This window comes from Acyrthosiphon pisum, chromosome X (assembly GCF_005508785.2).
Source record: "Acyrthosiphon pisum isolate AL4f chromosome X, pea_aphid_22Mar2018_4r6ur, whole genome shotgun sequence".
Classification (NCBI taxonomy): Eukaryota; Metazoa; Arthropoda; class Insecta; order Hemiptera; family Aphididae; genus Acyrthosiphon; species Acyrthosiphon pisum.
In genome coordinates, this window is record NC_042493.1 from 56,599,371 (window position 1) to 56,612,033 (window position 12,663).

Sequence of the window (12,663 nt, forward strand, 5' to 3'; positions counted from 1 at the left end):
TATAGTGTTTACTCATAGATAATAATGCAAATTATATTTTTATCAAAAATTAATATTTTAAAAATAAAAAGAACAAATTTAAGTATAAAATAAATTGTAAAAATCAGTTTTAGGATGATAGGCCCGTATAGTCATAACCGGGCTCCGGCCCACCGGGAAACTTCCCGGCCTCCCGGTGGCACAATCCGCCATACAATAGGTACAATAGGTTTTAAACACGTACACACAGTTTGACAGATTTTTTGGCCGCAGCCATTTTTCTCCAAAAACGAGATACCGTTTATCGTTACAGAATACAGAATTAAAACGTTATCCAAGTTTTGCGTTTATCGTTATTCAGAACTAAAACGTTACCTATACAAGTTTTGCGTTTATCGTTATATTTAAAATGGTGTTAATACCTATAAAATTTAAAAATAATAACTAATTCGGGTAATTAATGGCCCTATTTTTCATTTAATGATATTTTATAAATTACGTTTTGCGTTATGTTTTGTTTAATGATATATAATACATTTTGTTAATAGTTATGTTATGTTTTGCGGTATTTAATTATTTTTGATTATCTTTTCCCGTTATAATTATGTTTACAAATTTCAATCGTTTTTTTGTCAAATATAACGTTATTATAACGTTTGCAAGTCCTGAATTCTTTATATTATTCCTTACTCTATCTATATATAATACGGAACGTAATATTACAACATAATATTGGAGGAAAATAATGTTTACAAAACATAATTACAGTCTAAAATAATGTAGAAGAAAATGAAGACCAAACTTTTTTTTTTTGTGGAAGAAAATTGACAGTGGAGGAAAACGGTATCTCGTTATTGGAGGAAAATAGAACCGCCCGATTTTTTAGTGGGCACCCGTAGGTATCTGACCGGTAGGGGAGTTGTGGTACTTCTCTCCAGACACCGTAACTTGTCCGAAGAAAAATGCCGCCCACGGCCGAGGTTTTGAACCGGCGTCGGTGCGCGTTGCAGCCGACGCCTTAGTCCGCTCGGCCAATCCGTCTCCCATTACCTATGAATGATAGTATATAATAACCTATTGTTGTTGAAATGTGTTTGAAACCAGGTTATTCTTGCATCGATAATATAATATCACTCAAAGTCTAAACTGTAAATTATTAAATGCTTGATGTAGGTATTGTATGTTATGTATAGGTATAGTACCTATTTACTATTTTCCTTGTAATTTGTATTGTACTCTTAAATATGATAATAGTAGGCATTAATATATGTGAATATGAGACGAAATCCGATAAATACATACTACGGAAATGTAAATAATTATATAAACACGATTCTACTATTATTCAGACATGTATCGATAAATTAATGTATTTAAAATAATTTTTTGTTTTTTTTGCTCACGCTCTTTCTAAGAACGTGTTTATTTATAATTATGTGTCAGAAAGGGTCTTTTAAAAGAAGATTGTTCAGTTGGTAATTTTGTAACATACCTACTTACCTGTTTTTTTCTACTAAGGATCGTATTGATAAATATAAAAAACGGCCTCTGATTATGCTAATCATCACGATTCACGAGCAATGGGTATATTGTGATAATCATTCATCATTAAATTAATTTATATATAATATGTGATGTACCTTTATGAAACATCAAATTGAGTAATTTATTGTAAGTGAAATTTCAAAATTGAATTTATTTTTGTATATATTAACTAAATAGGTATATCGACTGAACAAACATATTCATATAGAAAATATTAAACACCTAAGTATAGGTACTGGGTACCTATTAATGGATAAAACAGATACCTACAGTAGTTTGAAATGTATAAAATAAGAACACACTTTTGCATATTTTTACATTTTGTTTTATTCATTATTATTAATTATCAGTCACGTCTTATTAATATAAGAATGTCATTTTGTAACGAAATTGAAATACTATAAATCTGAGAAAACTTAAAATGCCTACTTTTATGTTATTGCTTATCATTGCAATTCGCAATATTAATAGATTGATGCGTTAAGAATTTAATAAATAGCTGTGAAATATAATATTATATAGGTACATACAAATTTACTATCCATGTAAATTGCTGACATTTAACATATTAACTATATTATGTTTACGCATGAATGTATGGTACAGCAAACGACAATGATCGGGAGCTCAGATAAAATATTTAAGTATTAAAATAATTCTATCATTTTGAAAATACAAACAACAGGCAATTTAATCTTCATTAAATTCGATAACGGTAGTACTTGTTTTGTGTGGGCATGTTTGATATACCTATAATGTATGTACCGATGTAAAAAATATGATACTAATGTAACTATAATAACCACTCGTATATCTATGTTATTATCCATGTATTTTAGTGTAAAATAGCAGACGTAAAATACGTGATGAAATGTGCATTTCGTTGCAAGATTAGGCATCATTCTCTATAGGTAGGTATATTATAATATAAAGGTATATCTATATCCATATTTTCTTATGTGTTATATTATTTTAATATTTATACATTTAGTATAAAAACAAAAGTTACTTTGTTATCTTTCATTGGGTTTGTGAAGTCTATGAAATGTAACTATTTCAATAGGTACACAGATATACTTTTATAATTATTATTTATTGGGCTAATATCGATGAGTGTAAGTAAAATCAGCTTAAGTCTTAAGTTATAAGGTAAAAGTAGAAATTGGTATAAGATGAATACAAATTATGACCAAAATTCACAAAAAATCCAGTGTTAACTCACATATTTTGGCGACTGTCATTGATTTGGTGGCCAGCAGATGTGATAGAATGCATATGGAATCATGGACAAATTTTTAGAACCTAATGTACTAATATTAATAAAGCTGTAAGTGAGTAACGCTTTATTGTGCATTAGGTGTCTAGAGAACTATCTGTAAAATATAACTGTGTTTATATATTTTTTTAGATTATTCGGTTCTAGAACAAACTGTTTATAAGAATACTTTTTCAATCCTTAACTTTATAAACTGAACGTATTTTTATAATTATAAACTACAAAATAATTTAAACATTTTCGAGATTTAAATACTTGTAAAAAATCCTGCCTATGGATCTTTAATATTTCTCAACTGCTATAGGTAGTAAAAAATTATCAGGAACCATGTATTACATTTTAAAGTATTTCGACCCATTAAAAACATTTTATTAACATTTATAAAATAAAAAAACTAAAAAAATTTAAGTTTAAAATGTCTATAAATAACTTAAAACAAGTCAAAATATTTTGAAATTTTTTCATGTATAGAAATTACATAATTTTAAGTACCTTAATTTACAGATGAATATCCATGTTTAACTTCAAATGCTCATAAAAAAATTATTTGACTTCCAGGTAAGCTTTTTTGCTTTTGAATGTAGAAAAACTTATGTGGAACCATAAATTTCAGATTCAAAATAACTTGCAAATTTTCGCGGCTTTGATGAATTTTGTCTAACTTCAGACGCTCATAAAAAGTTATAGTGCATTTTCGCTAACTTTTTTTTTATTTCCACTAACAACAACTTATAAGGAACCTTGTATTACATATTTACATTTTCAAGTTTTTTGACAAAGCAAAAATTTTATTCGACAATTATTTGAAAATGTGTTGTTACCAATATAAAAATTCGGTCACAATTTCATGTACCTACGGTTATTTTTTTTTTTAGAGTTTCACAAAAAAAAATCGATTTTTTTAATAATTGGTTTTGTGTAAAATTTCCTAAATGTTGTTTTAAGTTTATACCTATTCAATATTATTAAAATAGGGCTTTATCATCCCCTACCCCAAATCTCAAACGCAATTTGCGACCATGGCCGACACTGTGTACACGGTTTGCATCATAAAAGTTAATATTAATTATAGTATCACCACGAGGACTCCCGGGTTTGATGCCTTGCGGCTACAACCGCGGACCTCACATTAACGCTGTGTGCTAGTCAAGAGCCGCGGAGGTTCACCCGTTTGGGGGCGCCGAGACGCACACGCCCGGGTGGGTCGTCATAACGACCATCAGCACCAGGACTGTCACCGCGTATCACGGACATAGGTCGAGAGTCACCAAATGTCCACCAGGTCCGGTTGTGAGCTATCAACTCACGTTCTGTTTTTGGTTACAGACAACCTCCGTCGCGTATCTCCAATGGTAGATCAATTGGACGCCCAGGAGGAACTAGAAGCTCACACTCCCTTGACGAGAAGTCCGTTCACCAGAAGCCTTCCCCTGCCAGCGAGGTTAGGTTACTCTACCAACGTAGAGGGAGTGTCACTCATGTACGACGCCAACAGTGACCCGACTGTGTCTGACTCCAATAAACCGTCAAATGTTGGACGTGGTTCGACGGTCACCCATGCCTACCGAATTCGTGACTCTAACGAGACGTGCCATCAGAAGCTGGCCCGAATAGATTTGGCTGACACTGAGACGCACGGCTGCGGGACGGAGTAAACCCTGACGCCCGTGTCCTCGACGCGTGTCGAGAACACCATCCGTAGCCCCACCCGAAGGGTATCTCGTCCGAACCTACGGTTCATTTAATCGTAGTTGTCCACGAGGTGGTATTAGTTATTCCCACCTGCCCCGCATAGCGTGGGAACTGGGGTTCCACTATCCGCACCCCGTGGACGCATTCTGTACCGTCTGTCGGCGGTCAACGAAATCCCAGTAGGTGGCTGTGGTTTCGCTAGAATATAGTAACACCATTTCAGTTGCAGATAGCGTAAATTTAATGTTATAATGATGCTATGTAAATTTTATCCACACGATTGCAAAACAATGAAGAATTTTGGCGGTGTAGTGCCGACTAGTGTGTTGTCGCAAATGATAATATTAATTATATTAATAACATTTTCTGCTTCATATCATACAATGCACACCATTACTGCCAGGTACCCGTGGAGTGTGATATCAGTATCCATCTATAATGGGTTTATATTATATTTTAAACGGTATTAAATAGTAAATAAAGTAGTTTGAAAATATTATAATTGTATAATAATATTAATATGACAAAATAAATGTAGTAACAAATAGTATAGATATCACAATAGTTAAAAATGCTGTCATAATTAGTATGTGGTCATATAATGTAACCCTCAACTAGGTCATAAATAAAGATAATTTTGACGATGTTAATTTACAGCTCAATCATTAAAGATTATTAACTCATCAATTATCATAGAATTAAAAAATTATTACTAATTGTATTAGATTAAAAACGATTATGTTGGTAATTATTATGTTAAGTGTCTCCTGTAAAAATATGTTTTTGTGGATTATGTATGTTACATTATTACGACACGAACTGTCGATAATATAGTAGAAATTGGAAATCAAATAATATAAGTGAACTTTTGATCAGATACGTGCTTATAAAATACTTCGTAATAACTAATAGTATTGTCTTGACATCTAAACTTCCCAAAAATCACTTTCGTTTCGATCTACTAAAGTTCATTGACTTCATTCACTTTCTTATTATATATTTATATATAGGTACAGTGAAACTTCCATATTAAGAAGTCTCAACAGGTAATAAAAAAAATTCTCATTTTAGAGAAATTCATCAAATACAATAAAATAATTTTAGTTCTAATTTGGTTATGGTCTCAACTTGGCTCTCGAAAATATTTCGTGAATTAGAAAATGCAGTTAAAAGTTTTACTCTATTACATCCCAATTTACGAGTATAACAATAATATACTTTAAATATCTCTAATATATTAAAATATGTCTCGTCCTACTAATGTAATTAAAAAATACATATCCTAAATACATTACTAGCTGTAGTTTTAGTGTTACCAATAAGATTTGGAAAAGTATAATTCGGCATTTAAAAAAATTACTAGGTACCTATATTTTAATTTACTCCATTGTCAAACATTACAATTGTTCGTTCGATGTATTCTTATTTATCAAACCATTCGCTTACATATTATACTTTTCAAACAATTATTTAAAACTATATGATTTATTAAGTAAGTACACTACAGCTACGCGTACTTTGAGTCTTTGACGGTGTCAGCCGGCTAGATGTATAATATATAATACTTGTGTAGATAAGAGTAAGTAAATACAAAAATTATACGAGTGTGTATTTTGAATAAAATATGGTACCACCTAGTTAAAAACAAATTGATTCTAAAGTAAACAGAAACCATATTAGTCGTTTGTGCGATAAGCACTACACCGAAGTTCATATGTCAAGTTAACCAGATTTCAATATCTTAATGATAACCGGTTGTACAGTATAGCCCAGCACTTTGAACTCTGTAGACGTGCTCTGTAAATTCTCTAAACGTGTGTCCTCTGAAATACAGTGTTATTAAATATTGTCAGTAAATTCTACACGATGTTGCTGCGTACGATTTGTAAGAACAAGTGGTCCGTCAAATCGATTTCGACAAAAGTAAGTATTCGGATTGGTAGGTACCTAATAATATGTTATTTTTTATAGTCATACAATGTTATTACTGGGCATCTACTTAAAAACGTTGAACGTACTTACAACACGTAAATGTATTATTTTTAAGATCCATTTAATGTTTAAAATGTTTAGCCAGCGGGCAGCGTGTTGTAAATTGTAATTTATGTAAGTACAAGAAAAAAAAACTCGGTGTAATTTAACTTTTGAGCAGTACAGCCATACAATGTGTGTATGTTTAACGGCGAAAATTGTTTCAAATAATAGTAATAATTAATAACCATATGTACCTAACTGTTATTTTATGTCCTACACGTGGCTACTGCGGGTGATAAATAATTTGGTACGTGTACTGCAATCTACCATACCTAACTGTTTTTTTTTAACAATAGTGGCATTATTGAACAACCATACACATAGGTACTCTGTATGTAAGTATATATATTATATATACTATGTATATGTATATAAGTATGACAAAAACAAAACTACAAGATCATATAGGTACCTACTTACTTAACTAAGTTTTGTCATAAGATCATGAATAATCCATATCTTATAAACTCTATAATATAGAGTTATAGATAAACGTAGTTCTTATCAGTTACAAAAATATACTGCTCGATAAAAAATTGACTTTTAAATTATATAACACTCTTAAGACAACGTGACTCGGCAGCATATTCATAAAAAGGTTGTATTTTTACTACAGACAACGTTAATCGTAAAAACACTGAAATTTTGTTTAGCAACTATTGTAGATCGTATCTGCAGAATGATTAGACAGTATAGTTTTCCTTCGAAATATATTATGTTCTTTGTATAAATAGATTTAAGTTTGATTTATAAAAATCTTAATACATTATAAATTTATTTAACATCTAATAAACGAATAACAATTTTTTTAGAAATCATCATTTAATGAAGTTTTGACGGACACATTTGGTAGGAAACATAATTATCTTCGAGTGTCGCTGACTGAACGTTGTAATCTTAGATGTAAGTAAACACTAGCATCCATATATTTAGTAATTAAATACACAATTTACAGTCTGAATGAATATCTGTATTAATTTTGTATTATGAAAATGAAAATGAATATAAAACATTATTTACAAAAAATATAAATTATTTTAATAATATTAATAAATAATTGTATTACTTTTAAATTTTAATGTAACCAAAACAAAATTTTTTCAGGTGAATATTGTATGCCACTTAAAGGTGCAAAGCTGTCAGAACAGTCAAAGTTACTTTCGAATAACGAAATAGTTCGTTTAGTATCATTATTTGCCAAACAAGGGGTCGATAAAATTCGAATTACAGGTGGAGAACCTACAGTAAAAAAAGATATTATTCAAATAGTTGGTAAGATTATAAGGTTAATATAACTCAATTAAAATTTTTAAGTTATGATAATAAATGTTATATTTGAGCTTTTTTAATTGACGTTTTGAAAATAAAAATATTTCTGTTTCTAATTTCCTAATCTAAAAAATAAGAGTAGACATTAGAGCTAGCCGCTAAATACTTAGTACTATACCACTTGTGAATTTATTTAAAATTTATATTGCAACTTATTAAACGATTTAACTCTGTATAGTTAAAATAGTCTAAAAAAGATCCCTTATAATATTTTGTCAAAACTTCGAATATACTATAACTGATATACCTACTCCTTAAAAACGGTTACTGTTAAAAAACAGGACATATTAACTCTTAATAAATTAAGTGGTTTAGAAATATGCATATATATGGTCTTTCAAATAAACATTAGTATCGGGATCTGATATGGGCCACAGTTAACGAACCTTAAACCTAAATATGTGTAAAGACCGTTTATTTATAAACTTTAGAATGGTGACTTTTCGTGGCTTTTTTAAAACTTCAGTTAGGTATCAGACATTTTATTCGTAATGTACGATAATTAAAATCAGTATTCTGTATTAGAATCACTCAGAGATATCAGAAAACTCAAAACGATTGCGATGACCACGAATGGATTGACTCTAACGAAACATTTGGTGGACCTCCAACGAGCTGGGTTGAACGCACTAAACGTTAGTTTAGACACGTTGCAAGAAAATACGTATGGAAAAATCACTAGAAGAGACGGTCGGTTGTTGAAAAGAGTATTGGCAGGCATCGATCTGGCATTACAGTTGGGATTCAGTCCAGTTAAGGTGTGTATAATATAAACCATATTATATGTGTGTAAGATTGAGTCTTCTTTGACCTCTATAACGGCCTAATACCCTTTTAGATCGCGTACGGCACACCAAACACATAGAAACTGCGTGTTTTGATATACCTAAGAATACAAGTATTGGGGTATTGAGTATTACCTTTAGCTCGTATTAAACTATAATATTATAGTATATGTTTACCTACATATAGATAATAGGAGCAATTTTTTTCCATTTGGATAGCTTTTCGTATTATTTAAGGAGTGAATAAAGTTACATTTTGAATCAATCAGGTATACCCAATTATACCTTTAATTATTAATATCTGTGTACTATGAAATACACATTGTATTTACAGCGCAGATTCCAGATACTTATAGTGAAATACTATAATAGGTATATGGAAATAATGAAATAATGTTAAATTATATTAATATATAATTATCATTTGATGTTAACATGTAGTAGGTACCTACCTAAAAATAGAAGTGCGAGAAAATGGCGTATTGGTGTACCTACCACATTAAAGTTGTGCTTACGTTTATTTTATTGTTTCAGGATTGTAGCCATTTTTGTATTTAATAATAGGTAATAATATACCTATGTATATGACGACTGGTGATCTGCATTTCTAGGCAAATATTAAGGCTTTTTGTTTCAAAATATACTATATACAGCAGGATTGTTCTATAATCTACATGCGGTTTTATAAACCCGCTCTAGAGAAATTTAAATTTTTCAGTTAAAAATAAAAAATAAATAAGTACTTAATTTGTTTCTACATAATCGATATACAATCGTTTAAAAAAAAATTACGCACACAATGACATAATTATAGATAAAACCCTGTATACTGTATAGTCATAGTGTGTTATTGTGTAGTATATTACGTATAGGTACCTATTGAATACAATTTGTTGTAGAAATGCAGTCATGTAAATATTTTCGTACTTGCTCATCGATTATTATTTGTCGTCCTATTATATAACTTGGATCCTATGTATATGTATGAACTTCTGGCCGTAAACTTGAATAAAAAATTGTGCACTGGTAAAACTTTTGTATTATAATCAAAGATAGAGAGATTATTATACTTCTGAAACTCTAATTTTATTGTTGTTTGCACATACAATACATATAGGTTGGTTTTTGAAAATATTAAATAATTAAATCAAATTTTTGTTCATTTTAGATTCTGAGCGGAGCAATATTGATTTTGCAATGATGTGTTTTAATTTTTAAATTTTTTTTTGCGACTGTGTAAACACTAAACGATAAGTAGTATTTTTTTGATTTTCAACTTCAGTATTTTTTTTTTGGTAGGATAGTGAATCTAGTAAGAGAAAAGCGCCTAGAAAAACAAAAAAAAAATTGAGGAAAATCGGGAATTCATACGTAAAATCTGTTTTTGAAAAAAAATCGATTTTGGTTTTTGGTATAAAACTCTTAAAAACCGAAGGTACATGAAATTTACACTGAATGTTATATTAGCATTTTTTATACACCATACAATTTTCAAAAATGTGACATTTGATGTTTTGTTTTGCGGTATTTAATTATTTTTGATTATCGCTTTCCGTTTAAAAAAATCGGTTTATAATTTCGGTTTAGAAATTTCAATCGTTTTTTATGAAATATAATGTGAATTATAACGTTTGCAAGTCCTGATTTATAAACATGATTAATCTTATTTAAATTCAAATTTAATGTCTAATTTGTAGGATTTGGGGCCCTACCCCTATGCGCCTTAATTATGCTTTTATCACGTTTTCCTGATAACAGCGTGTCATATTGGTGAAACAATAACTGATCTGTTATTCGAAGAGGTCGTTGACACAGGTTTTGGGTACACGACCTTCGATTTCGATAAGTAATTGATTCCATGTTTATTTTTCGCATGTCTCGTGCCGTCTACCACACTGTCCAACACGCCGCTAATTCGATGCAAATATTGTGTCGAGTCGTATAACATTTCAGCCAGCCGTCCGATGCCTGTATAATTATCGGCCTCAAAATACGTAAATTTGTGGCTCTTGCATTTACAAATTCACTCACATGTCAATTGATTTTATAGTTTTCTCATTGACGTTATAGGATTTTAGTTTTATTGTATAATATGCTTTTGTTTCCTGAAAAAAAAATGATCACGATATTCTTCTGGCGTAGGGCAGAGCATAATGTTACCGTCTATTATGATTTCCTTTTCACTGTCTTCAATTATCTAGATTTATTTTTTCATTTAAATTTAAGATTTTATTTATTCTAGTCGTAATTTTATGTACTTACTTATTGTAAATTATATTTTATTTAACACTGCATACACAATACAAAACAACTAAACGACAATAAGTGGACAAAACGTATTGTAATTTGTAATATGAAATGATATATTTTAAAACAGGTATTTTATAAACTCGTCCAAGTTGTACTATTAATATAAGGCTTAAATTAAATATTTTAATTTCCACGTAGGACAGGTTCCATTTCATTCAGGGAATGTTTCGTTTAAAAAAAATACTTTAGGCATGTTAATACATGAGATTTCCGTGTTACTGTATGAACTATTGTGTGCAGGTAGGTACTGGTTTAAACCAGTAATAATATACAATAAGTTTACTATACTATATGAATATTGAATGTATAATGATTATTATAATTATTCCGGTAATAATGCCACGTGTGTAAGTTTAGGAGATGTATAAGAGACGATAAATTTATAAAGTATCGTATATGATTAATATTTACATTAATGTTTTAGATTCAGTGTGGAACGATGAATGTATTTTTTATTTAATCTTGATTTTGGACATCGAGGCGTTTTAGGAGGGCTGTCTGCAGTTGATAATGTTTTAAATATCATATCCATAATTTACTGGTATAACAATAATGTTCTTTTTATTATTATTTTTATTATTATTATTGTTATATTTTTTAAATGTAACAAAAAATTGTAAAAAACGGTGTTACACATAATTTTGATTTAGTGTAAAATGTTTAACCCATTATGATGGTGCTATTTTAATTTCTTTATATTCAGATTACATTTTGAAAAGTATTGTGAGAAAAATTTGTTTATTGATTATGATAGACAAACTTATGAGGAATCATGTATTAAATTTTGAAATCTTAGACATAAAACGAAACAATTTTATGAATTTCTAACTCATAATAATTAGAAAATGTTTGTGACTTTTACAATTTTTGTCAAAGTTCTAACTTCAGACGCACATATAAAATTATTGTGGATAAACGCTTATTTTTTAATTTTCACTAACAACAACTTATGAAAAACCTTGAATTACATTTTAAAGTTTTTTAAACAACATTAATTTTTATAAACACTATTAATAGTTGAAAATTCCATATGCCTGTAAATAGCTTAACATAAGTTAAAATATTTTTAAAATGTTTTGCTGTATAGAAAATGTTATTTATATTAACATTTTCTATATCTGTTCGTGGAAATTTCATGAATATACTATGTTTTTTTTAGAGTTAAGCCAAAAACCATAATCGTTTTTGTCAAACAGAATTTGAGTAAAAATTCCCGTTTTTCCTTAATTTTTTTTCCCTTAACATTTGAAAAATACTGGAAATTTTTAATTTTAACATCTCGAGTGCACCAACTAGATTTACTTTCCCACCGAAAAGATACTGAAATTGAAAATCAAAGCATTATTTCAACTACCTACTTATTATGTATTTGTGTTTAAAAAAAACACACATCATTGTAAAATCAATACATGAGAGCTCTGCTCAGAATCTAAAACTAGTGTTGCATAAAATAAATTAATCTAATTTCTCTCAAGAATTTTAAAAATGAATGGACATTTTTTAATTAGTAGATTTTGTTGTACCTATACAATTTTTGTTTTTATTATTCGATAGTACATATTATAATATATTATACATATAATATCATAATATATAAATGTTAGCAAAAAAACTTAGGCTTTAAATTCTGTTTATTTTTTTGGAAAATTTAATGCATAGCAGCAACAAGTAGATCTTGTTGAACGATTTTAGGTAGTTGTTGATATTATTATT

General features: G+C 29.3%; 1 protein-coding gene across 3 annotated transcripts in view; it reads left to right on the top strand.

Moving 5' to 3' along the window:
• Positions 1–6,093: 6,093 nt before the first annotated feature.
• LOC100165501 (GTP 3',8-cyclase, mitochondrial) overlaps positions 6,094–12,663 on the top strand; it is an 18,712-nt gene continuing 12,142 nt past the window's right edge. Inside the window, exons 1-4 of one of the 3 annotated variants that reach the window (XM_003240595.4) lie at positions 6,094–6,415; positions 7,339–7,429; positions 7,631–7,798; positions 8,381–8,613. In XM_003240595.4, the coding sequence (XP_003240643.1) occupies positions 6,359–6,415; positions 7,339–7,429; positions 7,631–7,798; positions 8,381–8,613 (549 nt within the window). In that variant the 5' untranslated portion in view covers positions 6,094–6,358. The remainder of the gene's footprint in view (positions 6,416–7,338; positions 7,430–7,630; positions 7,799–8,380; positions 8,614–12,663) is intronic. The other 2 variants (XM_001952053.5, XM_008187518.3) reach the window with 2 other exon arrangements.